Consider the following 13,018-nt stretch of genomic DNA (forward strand, 5'->3'; position numbering starts at 1 on the left):
AAGGTTACTTGATAATGTATTATCATGACCGAACTTGGCAGAAGATTTAAAAAAAGCTTCCAAGCTAACTTATGGACTGAAGGTGTGCACATGGGGCAGGCTACGGGAGGTGCTACCCGGGAGGATGAGTCAAAACCCAGCAAAATAAGGGCTGTGACCAGCTCCAGAATAGGTTCCTCAAATAGCTGCAGTCTTTGGGCAAGACGACACCGGCAGCTATTAGGGAACCGCTGGCAAAGGTCTCACTGCGCAGACTGAGCAATTTTCCAGCAGCCTTGAAAGTCAATTAATATTTAATAGCGAGTATGTCACTCCGTCGCGAGCTACGGGCTCTCTTTATAAATGAAGAGATCAGTCTTGTTGACTGCTGGGATAAATAGACTTCCACTTTGGAGGAAAGTGCTGCTTTCCTGTAACAGGAATAAAACATCAAGACAAATGACAGTTATTTGACTAGATGTTATTTTAAATTGACTATGTTCTTTGAAGGCTTTTTAATGGCAGGCTGAGGAGCAAAAGCTCTTTTTGCTCAGCAGAATGGAACACAAATACGTGCACAGGGAAGAACAGAAAATAATGCTCCCAGATTTAATGCTATTCATTCCACGAAGGTGATATTCCATCTGCCCATCGCCAGAAGTTCGCCCATGTTTTGGCAAATGTGTGTCTCCCTGAATTTATGCAGGGTGGTCGCCAGAAGTGCACTAGTTCTGGTTTGAGGACAGAAAACCACTTCAACCACGCACAATCGCCCTGTCGGGGTATTTTGGAAGATGTTCAACCCATACTCTTAGAGTGCTTCTGCAGTGCCACTGCTCAGAGACACCATTATCGCAGATCAGCCAACGTGTGTTTGGCTTCACGCACCTCTTCTGATGATGCTGATAGAAGGAGGAAAGTAAGGATCAGATGGAACGATTCCCTGCGGATACCTCCCTGTGATCTCCACGTATCATATGCTTCTGTGAGCAGCACAATAAGACCAGCAGGACATGAACAAGTGAGTCAATGAGTGGCTTCATCCCTTGCTTCATTTGGAGACTCAAATGATGCCAGTTTTTTGGAGTATGCTTGGATCTGTTTGTACAACCCATCGCAAAGGTTTGTACCTGGCATTACTTTCGTCGCTACTCAAGGAGGATGTCCCAGCAACACATTAATTCAACTCCAGAGTTTTGCTTACCTTCATTCACACTCTGACAGTGAGCGATGAGTAACACTTAACGTAACCATAATGTAAGATATGGTTATATTTTTATTCACAACACACAACATGCTGCTTCTAGGTAAAAACCAGAATCCAGTAAGAGAAGCACAAACCCAACTGTTCAGTCATTTCAATTGGAACAGGCATATTCGATATCTTGGGTGAATAAGAATAAAATCTAAAGCTTATCAAAACAAGCCCACATCCATACGCCAGGTACACTTGGGAGCAAGCTGCGGTGTGAACTGTGAGCAGGGCTCTTGCAGGAGACAGACCGCATGGCCAACCTGCCCAGAAGTTGGGTACCATCGTCTGCATCACAGTAATGATGTCTCAAGCCTTGGGGCAGCTGCACTCCCAAGTCTCAACTCATGACGACTTGTTAACACGTTTTTCTGGGCTCCCCTCTCCGTCCAGGTGGGCTGACCCATAGAGATACCCAAAGAGATAAAAAGATTTTTAGTCAAAGACAGAAAAGCTTATTCACATCAGTTGACTTTTCACATTCATGCATTGATCAGTGCTGAGTAGGGAGTACGTCAGTCCCTTAACGTCACAGACTGACTTCTTATGGCCAGTAACATCTTATTTACTTAATTCGGCTTTATTCCATACGGCACTCAAAAAGTAACCGCACCTAGATGTAAATCTTGTATTTCCAAATTTAGCAAGAGAGAAACTCCAGATTAAGGAGGACTGCACAAGGAAAAAGAAATCCAGTTTAGGTGAAAAATGAGGTTGTAAGATGAAAACTTCAGTATTACCTGAAAGCAGTTAAGTATTCTGTGTCTCCCATCGGTGGATCAAGGCCACCAGTAAAGGCCATGTTAACATTGAAACCAACTCCTGCTCCTGTGCCAACCTGAAAAAGGGAGATGGTACTTTTAATTCCACATACGGAAACAACGAACTCTGGCAACACATCTCTGCTGTCTTGCTATTCTTCCAGTTGAATATGGAGTTTGCTTCAATAGCTTGGTGGTAGCTAGGCTAATTTTTCCCTCTAGAGTGACCCAGTCCCCAAGACAAGAGTGAAAATAAAGCTCCTCTGTGCTCTGGTCTTTATGGGAACAGTGGACTGGCAGTGTTTGACTGCTGCTCATCCAAAAAACACCTCATCTTCAAGTGGATCCTCTTCCTCTCTTGTAGGAGAGTGCGTTACATGCAATATCTTTCCTTAGTTTCCAGCTTTATTCATAAACATATTTAGTATTTTATTACAGTTGCAACTGGGGGAAGAAGCCCACAGTTTTAATTGGAGCGAGCTCCCCCTCTGCTGGGGAAAAACACAATTCACAGACAAGAGGTTTTCGTTACTTGAGGGACACATGGGTGGTAAATGCAAGTACATCCCCATCCTTGCATGTACTGCAAATGCCCCCATCTGCACTGACTGCAAACACCTGAAAAAAGGAGAAAACTGAAAAATAAACCAGGGGTTTCCAGTAATCCGCTTGCCAGGAAGCAGAGCCACATTTTCCCCACCCATATCAAAACCCAAAAGCCTGCGTTCAGTCCCTTCATTGAGCTGGGACCTCGTAGCTGCTGTGAGCACGGGCTGCAGGTCCCTGGGGTACTCACAGGGCTCTGCAGTCCTACACACAAAGTTTGGTTTTGAGATTATTTTCAGTCTCTGTATATGCAAAAAAAAATTCGAAAACTGATGTGTTATACAATACACAGCCAGATAATTCAGGCTAGATAAAGCTGCAGAACTTTTATTTCACATTTTTCCTTGTATTGGTACAAATGCTGCTGGTAGAAAAACACAGGGGGTTCATCCATCCACAGTGGGTTATTTATCCATCTGTGGCTTTAACTGACTTTGTTTTGTATTCTTTGTTTTATTCAGTCCGGAATGACACATCTAAAAATTACTATAAATGGCAAATAGACTAGCGTTTCAATACAATACTGGCTATTTTGCAAACCAGACTACTAGATTATTAAAAGGACAGAAAAAAAAGCAGGTCTGTGACCTTTCGTGTACCCTGAAGCAGAAATGAAGCCCGATGCAAAAGGGCTGCTGTTTATTCACTACAACAACAAACGATGAAGCAGTATCACATTATGTTTAAGTTTCTTTGAAAATCGCAATGGCAGCATCGATGTTTGATGAATGGGAAAACGTAAAATTGACAGGGTAAGAACTCCAGGAGTTTTCAGATGTGATCTGGAGTGCCTCAGAGTACACAAAACTAAGCATTTCATATAATTTTCCTTTGATAAATCACATATGGAGGATGATGACTGAATATTCCTCAGTCACAACCCAATTTAAATTCAAATTTAAGTCAAAGCTACAGCTGAAATGGATCTTCCAGGCCAGTGAAGGTTTCATTGATTGTGTAATACAAACAGTGATTGTTTCTATCCCGTATTTCAATTTCCCAGCTCACTAGCCAGGCAGAGCTCATTTGCATGCCGACGGAGGAAGAGGGAAGGTGCCGGGTGTTCTAAGTCGGCTGCAGGTGTTTGCTGGGCGGCTGCTTGGTGCACTTGGGCAACCGTTGGAAGACGGCATTAAGCTCTGACTCTGGAAGAACAATATTTCCTGCCAACCTGGAGTACAAGGAAGGACGTGACAGATCAGATCAGGCAGTGGAGGTGAGCGATGTCTCGGCAGGGCCATGGGAAGGGGAGACGGATGGAGGGGCTCCAAGACCATGGCAAGAAACCTGAGTGCCGATGGCACAGCCACAGACCTGTTCCTCCTGCATCTAAGAAACAATTTATGCTTCCAAGTGGGAAATCCTGAGAAGTACACAGAGTGCCGGGACAGCTGGCAAAGGGCTCCTCTGGAACAGGTTCTTCTCTAAGGGCTGGAGAGCCTAATTGTATTGACTCATTTTCTGCTCGTTAGCCAAGGCACACGCTTTCCTGCCAGCTCGCAGGGCAGGACACAATGCCCACGGCTGTTAGGACTTGGATGAGAAGGCATCAAACACAAAATCTCAGGTGATGAGTTCCCAAAGGGGCACTAACAACCAAGAGCATGGGAGCGGTGGCAGGAGCTTCTCTCCAAGCCTGCCTGGCAGAGGCTCCCTGAGATTTTGGGGGCACCTGAATCCCAGTCCCAAGCAGGTCCTATCAGACATAGGTGGATGCTGTGCCAATCCATGCTCTTACCTCGTCAGGAGCACCGCTGCCTGGAAAGAAGTTCCCATCATCATAGCGATGTAGTGAGATATAAAGAACATTAGGATCGTTGTAGAAAGCTTGCTGAGTACCATTCCCGTGGTGAACATCCTTCAGGGACAGAGATTGCATTATATGAGGGAGGTTAGTACCTCAGTAAAAATGCAGATTAAAGCCATAAATTTGGGATTTGGAGCAGTTTTCCTTGCTGTTGTGCTTTGTTTTCTATGGCTCTCGGATCTAGCTGAAGCAGTTTATCACAAATGAGAGTAACCTGCTCTGCCCAGCTGGCTTCAGGTTACTCTCCTTGTAATGCCACACGGGATAAACGGAGGCAAACACAATCTCAAGTGTGTATCAACAACGAGGACAGGATCAATTTACTTGGATGGAGAGAACTGGATTCATACGCAATCTTGGGGGGATAGAGAGACTATATTAGTTATCCTAAATTTGCATCTTTCATCAGTCTGTGGAGTGACTGCTGATACAAGCACCCAGTGAAGTTGTGTTGGACCCAACAAGGTTGAACGACAAACCCGTCACCTGGATCACCTACTGCATTGCTACTTGGTGCAGAAACGCAATCTGTAACAGGACAAGTATTCAAAATGCCCCTTCCTGACATGAAAAACAGTTGGTGGGAAGCGAAGAAAAGGATGTCCATCCAGTAGGTCAAAAAGACAAATACATCCACCCTAATTTGTGGGTGCAGCCCATGGGAAGATTTGTGGCAATATAATCAAAACTCTTGACCGATATCCAGTGACTCAAACGCCTTTACAGCCACATAAATACATTTTCAAATCTTTTTAAAAAAATAAGAAATCTGTCCGCCACATTTTTAAATCAATACATCGCCACAGCAAAACCTAACAGAACTCTTTCTCAACTCTGCTGCGGTGTCTGCAGAGTATTTCACTACCCTGTTCCAATTTAGAGGTTGCTTTTGACCACCTGCCCACTCGCACGGAGACTGCGCTGGCCCAGAGGCAGGACACTGGGACCATCCAGACAGCTCATCCTTCTCAGAAAAGAAAGCTGGGATGGATCATAACAGTTAAGGTCAAAACTTCCAGAAAAAAATAACCTAAACCCAGCATGGTTTGCATTGAGATTGTGTTATGGGCTTGTTTTAGAAAGCTACTACTTACTAATTACAACTTTATTCTGAAAACTATGTTTTCTCTAAGAAATTTTTCTTTTAATAAAACACTTTAATGAAAAAAACCTCAAAGTTTAAAACCCAAATTTTGGCTTGCAGACCACAGGCAACATTTTTTTCACTGACTTACAAAGCCAGGGTTGCCCTTGAAAGAAAAAAATTGAACCCAGACAAATTTCCACCTACTTTCCTGAAGGGTAAGAAGCAGCATTTACTCACCCAGTCCACTATAAGGATTTTGCTAACGTTCAGTCTTTGCTGGAGCAGCTTGGCTGCAATTGCCACAGAATTAAAATAGCAGAAACCCCTGGAGGTGATGAGAGGGAGGGGAGAAGAGAGGAAAAAGGTGTTAATTACAGGTTTCCTTGGTCCCAATGCATTTATCATCTACATATAACATAGCAGGAAGAAATTTCTTCTGCTTTCGCTCTTCTTTCCTCCCTGGAAGATGCTCCTGAGTTAAATTAGAGACACAAACCAGTCACAGAGCAGCAGGTGTCCTGTAATATCTCTGGAAATGAGGGCGTTTCACACTTGCCCAAACCTGCTGTGATGAGACGCTTCTCGGCGCCCGCTGCCTGCGGGACGAGCGGAGGAGAAGAGGATGTGGCAAGAAGGAAAAAAAGGGAAAGGACCTATGGCTGGAGCTCTATTGTGCATCAGGTGAGAGGGAGCTGACATGCTCAGAGAGGCCTCAAAACGCTGTGTGGAGGGGAACTCAACACAAGCGCTCATCTCCCACCGAGTGCTCGAGCACCCAAGACACAAAACTTCAGCACACGTTGAGCCGGATACACACAGCCAACATGACTTATGCACAGGACCTTGATTAGAGAACAGTCTGATGGCAAAAGCCCTGCTATATTAAACACACGTAAGATGCCTGACTTTAGCTCTTGCTTCGTGAAGCCTTCCCACTCTGAAGCTCCTCTGCTGTGACCCCAGGACACAGTTGCGTTTGCTGTTACTACTATTAGTTGTATATCCTTGCTTTCCTCACCTTGGACGAACCATCAACATTTAATTTAAAACAATTCATGAGAGTAAAGCAAATAAAAGCACCAGTGCTTTTTCAAAGCATGACTGATTCTTGCTAAAAAATACCCACCTGAAACCACTAAGTAGGATCTTGCCCTCTTTTGGAGAATTACCAGGAGCTCTGAATATAATATTGTCTTGCATAGCAATAAGTAAGAAATCCTGTAATAATAACCTAACAAACTACCTTTCTCATTTCCAGCTGCAGATCACACAGTGGACAAACACTGAAGCGAGTTGGTAAAGCACATACGGGTACTTACATGGGTGTGCTCTCTTCCGCGTGGTGACCCGGAGGCCGAACAACAGCAAATCCATTCTACACACAAAAATAAGGAAAACGAAGAAGTGAGACACAAAGGAAGGTTTACTGCACAAAGATGGACGCAGAGGTTGCAGCCAGATGTGTTAATTCTGCTTTGGAACTATGTAGTTGTTCTCGACGGTACTCTCACAAGACCACAGCAGTGGATGATGCTCTCCCTCGTTTTGGGAGGGGGGGAAAAAGTCCACATGAATTTTATGGAAACTGGTTGGTACAGCATTTCCTTCCATTCGGGGGAAAAAAAAGAAAAATATTCTGTATGAGGTCACTGAAACAGCAAACGGGCTGCCCCAGCTGAAGGCAAGAGCAAGACCCTCCGATAACACTGCAGGAATGACTTCGCTTGCTGCTCTGGTTTCTTTCCTCCTTTTAATCGGTGCGTAAGAACATTCACCAGGAGCCTGTTGTTCACTTGCTGATATCCTCAAAGACTTTTATGACTAAAGCCAGATGGTGCCATTAAAATGAAGCTAACTGGACCTCCGGCGTAACGCAGTCCTGAGCTGAGCCCTGTACAGAGCCTGTATCAAAGCTGGGGGGTATTTTCATACCAACCTTCAGTTCTCCCGTGGCTACTTTGAAAACGAGCTCAATGACACAGCCCACGGCCAGGCGAGCAGCACCGGACGAGTGAACTTCATTCCAAATTGTGTCACTGTCGACCTAACGGAGACAGGCGGGAACCATCTTTAGGAGCAATGAAGACAGCCAGGAAACAGAGACCCATGTTTTATAAACAAGCTGTTAATACGTATTTAATGCATACTGATGCATTACATTTAAATGCATTAGTTTTAAAAGCATGAAATTGCTGAACTGATCTTTGCAGTATCAGGGCTGGGACTGGACGATGACCGTAACATCATCGCTCCCAAGTGTCCACCCAACCAAACGACACTCCAGAGATGACCATTTGCAACAGCTCTGCGATGCTCAAGGGTCACTACCATAACAGAGAAGCAAATTCTTCACCTCAAGCACTGTAAATATGCAGTTGTCTCCTACCAATACTCCTACCGACATCACGGTATCAGTATTTCTCTTTAATTGTTGGAGGAAACTGACTCCAGATGAAATAAAAAGGTTTACAGAATCATTCAATGATTCTATAAAGTTAAAACAAAAGTCACCATAATGAAAGATGTTTAATAATGGATGTTTAAAAGATGCCTGCCCAGGACTGCCAGGGTAAGGTTACGCTGACAGCAGCTTCCCTGCGGAACCGTAAGATCAACCCTGTCTCATCAAAGCTTACAACGGACCTTCAACATCTAGCTGCTAACTACAGACATTCACTTCAACGCTAAATATTTGACACGACCACCATCCTCTATGTTTTCCCCCGAAAACATGTCAATAGGCCAAAGGCAAGGCAAGGCAGTCCTCAGACATCCCCACGTCGTTATGATACGAGACCACGTCCTAATTTAAAGAAAGAAGTGTTGGCTTTTACCACCTCCATCCCAACAACCACACAAAGACAAGATTAGCTTGCAGATGCATGATGAAATGCCTGTTCATTTTTTTTTTACTGCCATTCAGCTGGCAGCTCCGTGGAGAGCAGAGGGGGAAGGATGGTCTCCCGGGGGGCTGTTTCCAGCCTGGAAGCTCTGGATGTCCTCTGCTGCACGCCGTGATGAAAGCCAAGCGTGTTTGCTTCTTGCCAGTTACAGCCTTTGCAAAAGCCAGACTGCTGGGACCGTCACATGTCAGGACATCAGGGGATAAATGTAACATTTCTCCACGTCAAGGCTCACCAGCTATTTTTCACATTTTTACTCTGTGATGAGCGTATTTATGGAAACAATGGCAAAGAAGGAGGAAAGAAAGAGATTATTTGTTTTGTCTGGCACCCAGTCTGCTCACTGAGCTGCGGGGAGATGCGAGTCGCCCCACATGAGACTGATCCACCTCCTTCGTGGCTGTGCTAAAGCCACTGGAAATCATCCCAGCGCTGTTATCAAGGACAGCTTCTGGCAGCATCGGCCTGAGGGACAGTTTTGAAGTTACAGTAAACCAAGAAAGTATTGGGAGAATACCAAAAAGCCATATGTGCACTGTCTCACACTCTGGAGAAAGCCACTGCGTTGGTGAAAAAGTCCTACAGTGACTATTTGTGGTGTGAGGGCTCCCTCGGACCCCCATAAATTTAGGCAGTAATGTAAGAATAGAAGTATGACGGGGTCTGAGCTATGCATGACACCTCCAGGAGTCCTGGATCAGTGCTGCACATGTGCAGGAGATGGGACTGGTCTGACCACATGCCTTCAAAAGCCCCTAGCAAGGTGGGAAGACCACCAAGCTGCTTCTCCCCACCATTGACCAGCGCGTTAGTGGTCTGTGAGGGTCCGTTTTCGGGCTCCTCATCAGCAGTCCTGCAAAAACGTTATGAGATAGTTCACCTGTTTTGCAATCAGGATGACACTGCTAGGTTCCCACAGGGGATCCAGCAGTTTTCATCCCCAGATCCTCTCCCCTCAGCATCTGTGAGTGGAAGACACTCATGTATTATACAGAGAACATCTACTTTTGCTAAGAGTTGACCACCTCAGTGCCCTGGGCCTCACTTTGCTCAAGGCCAGGTTGGATGAGGCTTTGAGCAACCTGGTGTGGTGGAGAGTGTCCCTGCCCATGACAGGGGTTCAGAACTAGATGATCTTTGAGGTCCCTTCCAACCCAAACCATTCTATGATTCTATAAGTGAGATAGAGTTGCACTGTAAAGTCTGGACTGAGCATATCTAACCCATCTTTCTTGGTCTTTAAAGAAAATGCTGCAGGACATGAGTAGCTAAGAGCTTCCCTCTCTGCCTGGCCATAACAAGTATCAGGACCCTTCCATAGATGCAGAATTGCAGAGGGCCATCTTCACTCACAGTGAGACACCAGAGGAATGGAAATACAAAAAAACCCAAAATTCACATGTCTTAAACATGGCTTTACCTAAGGGACCAACAGACCCTCAGATCTCCTTGGATGTCTGTCCGTGCCAGCCTTGCCCATAGAGCACACAGAAGTCACCGGTGCCTGATCCAAGCACTGTCACGTTCAGGCCCTTTGATGCCTGCAGAAACTGGGGTAGTGTTGGCAGCATTTCAAGAAGAATGAGGAGGGCAAACCAGAGTGGTTAAAGAGTTATTATTTCTGCAGAAAGAAATTAAGTACTTTGAAAAAAGTATGACATCTGTGGTTTAGAAGCTAATTTCAAGGACGCTGCCATGCCCCCCTCCCAAGCTCCCCAGCAGGAGAACTGGATCCAGAGATGTTCACTGCCACCTGCAAGCTCTCCACTGCCCCATCCCGCCTGCAAACATCTCCAAGATAAGGATTTAACACCCAGCCACCCTCCTCGGAACGGATGTCTGGAGACCACTGGGCCCTACTCCAAGGCAGCACTTCATCATCTGCGTGACTGTAAGTGTTTGAACAGTCCCACTGAAGCCATCACTGCTCCGCAGCAGTGGGGTGTAGACTCTGCCATGGTGGAAAATGTTATTAATGTGGCCCTGAGCTTGACTGCTCTCTGGCTCTGAAGCTGCTGCTGTTTGGTGCACGGGCTGCTGTTGACCCCTCCGTCATTCCTGAATTCTGAAGTTCATTATAGGGGAGATGCTATTTGGCTTTCCCTGCCTATGAGCTCTTTGATGTAGCTGCCATCACAGGAGTTGTTGTTGGGACGGCACATCAAGCCTTCCCATCTGGAAGGACTTTACAGAGAGAGGAAGCATGTTTCTTGCCTTTTGTTGATCCAACAGCGTATATTTCTCTTTTTTTTCCTCCTGAGCTAGAGGATACAAGTGCGTCAGAGATACCAAGTTTTCCACATCTGCTGCTGTTGGATGAGCAGAAGCGGTTGTCCTGGTCAGCACACTCGTCTTCTTGAGAATAATATTACTGCCTTGCTTGTTCCACTAAAGAAGCTGCTGTTTCTGCTCAGTAAGCCTTAGGAGAGGGCTCCTTTAGAGGTGGCGAGAGGAACTTCAGCGCCTGGGACCTGCTACAGGCTCTTAACCTTCGCAGCACATACTGTTACTAGAAAATGATGAGGGAATGCAGAAGACGAAGGGTCAACAGCTCGATGAACGTTCTCTTCTACGAGGAACGTCTAAGATATTGCAGGGTGCAACCCAGAGGAGTTTTTCCTTCCTTATAAAATTTAAGTCTTTATTAATATACACGACGAGGTTCCTACTCGCACTGTTCCACTCTACTGCGCACTAATACGCAGGTATTTCAAAATGAAACGAGCGTCTTATAGACGGTTTCACTATTTTAATCTTTTTTTTTTTTTTTAGCTGAAGAGCTACGCACGTAAGAAATTAAACATCACACATAAGAAATCAAACCTAGGGACAGAGAGAGACAAGTTGCGCAGCAGCTGCAGTCTCCGCGAAGCGAAGGGGACCACAGGAGTTCTGCTCGTCCCTCGTCACCGCTCGTCACCGCGCTTCGGCGACAGCAGCACACGCCGTCTGTGCTGCCAGCGAGTCGTCCTTACCCAGCTGCCTCTCCTACTGCTCTACAGCACTGGTTAAACAACCAAAACATTTTGTTCTTCTCAGACTTGCTCGTTAATCTCTTCTCATTTACATTCCACAGAAGTCCTTCGCATTTTCTCCGCTCAGCAATAACGTACTTTGCTTGCAGAGGTAAAGATTTTTCTAGACACTCTAACCAAGCCCTTACAACCAAAAATAGAATTCCATATTCTGGAAGAGATCAAAAACATTAAGAACATTTTTAAAGCCTTAGATCTTTAGATATTTTTAGAATGTGCACAGAAAAAGAAACCACCACACACGAAAGAAAACAAAGTTATTAGCTATCATTAAGATCAAGTCTTTGAGTGTTCCGAAGAATCGGGACGCAAGTATGCTGGAACTATTTTGCAGATTTTCAAAGCTCGAACTCCATTCTCCAAAATCTTCTTCTAATTATCCTGGATTACGTAACGCTCTGGTGCATGTAAGTCATACGTTAAGAAGTGAAGGTAAAGTCCTAACTAAAAATACCGCATACTGCACTTGCAGGTACCGCTCAAGATCAGCAGGAATAAATTACTGTTGTTTAAATGAGAGCTCACATCTGTTGATATAAGTGCTTCTGTGCTTTCTTCCTCTCCTGCTACGATCAGACATCTGCAGATGGGAGGAGGTTTGTTAGTGTCAGCTACAGCAACGTGACGGCTTCCTCACATAAAACAAACCAAGGAGGAAAAAAAATTGACAAGAGTTTCCAAGCACCGGGGAACAAATTTACCCTTTTCTCATTGATTTTTGACACACTGTGACTTAGTTTTTCAAGAGAGAGGTCAAAAGGTGTTACGTGACGAAACGATTTGCTCTGAACTTTTTCTTCCTCCTTCACTCTCTAACTTTGTCTTGCTTGCTGGTAAGAACTCCTCATGGCTGCCCAAGCTTCAGGCTTCATCCTTCATCCTAGTGCTTAGCAGCTCTTCATGGGCTTCTCCCCCATAAACTGCTCTACATCGCCTTTCAGATCCATCTGTTCTTTTAATCTACATAATTCCCCTATGGAAGAGAGCTGTGTTTAACTGTTTGCAGAAAAAGAACTTGGTTTCAAGCTCTCCAGCCCATAATTTCATCTGACACCTACAGCTCTGGAAATAAAAGGAACAGCAATCATTCAGCTTTTACCTGCTGCAGACCAGTCCCCCTCCTGCCCTATTTTGCATCCAACACTGAATTTCCTATTTAGTGTCTCATTATCATGACACTATCCGTATGCTTTTGCAGGCACCTTTTGCTTTGATGATCCTAAATAAGTTTAATACCACCAGCAAAGGACACTTGCTTCTCACCCATCCCCTGCATTGCAACATTTCAGTGAATACACAGATTTCTTGGGGATTGTAATTCCCACTACTATTTCCTACCTTCTAACTAGTGATAACTCCAAAAGATGACCAGTCCCACTTGTTTCTACTAATTTTTAAAAACTTATTTCTTTTTTTTTTCTTTATGACAGTGTTTGCTCCTTGGAAAGCATTTGGCAGACCAATATCAGGTTCTCCAGGGAAAATTTCTCCTTCTGAAGCAGTCAGCCAGCTGGAAAGCTGTCCAGTGTCACAGTGAGCTGAATGAAAAGACCCATGAAGAATCTCCTAGACTGCACTTATCACTATG

The 13,018-nt window shown here is 44.9% G+C and overlaps 1 protein-coding gene across 7 annotated transcripts in view; it reads right to left on the reverse strand.

Moving 5' to 3' along the window:
- Positions 1-13,018, reverse strand: part of LOC104377105 (histone deacetylase 4) — a 245,875-nt gene that overhangs the window by 16,643 nt on the left and 216,214 nt on the right. For all 7 annotated transcript variants that reach the window (XM_086616117.1, XM_086616114.1, XM_086616115.1 and 4 more), the window contains exons 17-21: positions 7,429-7,536; positions 6,812-6,867; positions 5,730-5,817; positions 4,337-4,456; positions 1,972-2,069 (exon numbers count right to left, since the gene is read on the reverse strand). In XM_086616117.1, the coding sequence (XP_086472243.1) occupies positions 1,972-2,069; positions 4,337-4,456; positions 5,730-5,817; positions 6,812-6,867; positions 7,429-7,536 (470 nt within the window). The remainder of the gene's footprint in view (positions 1-1,971; positions 2,070-4,336; positions 4,457-5,729; positions 5,818-6,811; positions 6,868-7,428; positions 7,537-13,018) is intronic.

Source organism: Tauraco erythrolophus, chromosome 8 (assembly GCF_009769465.1).
Source record: "Tauraco erythrolophus isolate bTauEry1 chromosome 8, bTauEry1.pri, whole genome shotgun sequence".
NCBI classification, from domain to species: domain Eukaryota; kingdom Metazoa; phylum Chordata; class Aves; order Musophagiformes; family Musophagidae; genus Tauraco; species Tauraco erythrolophus.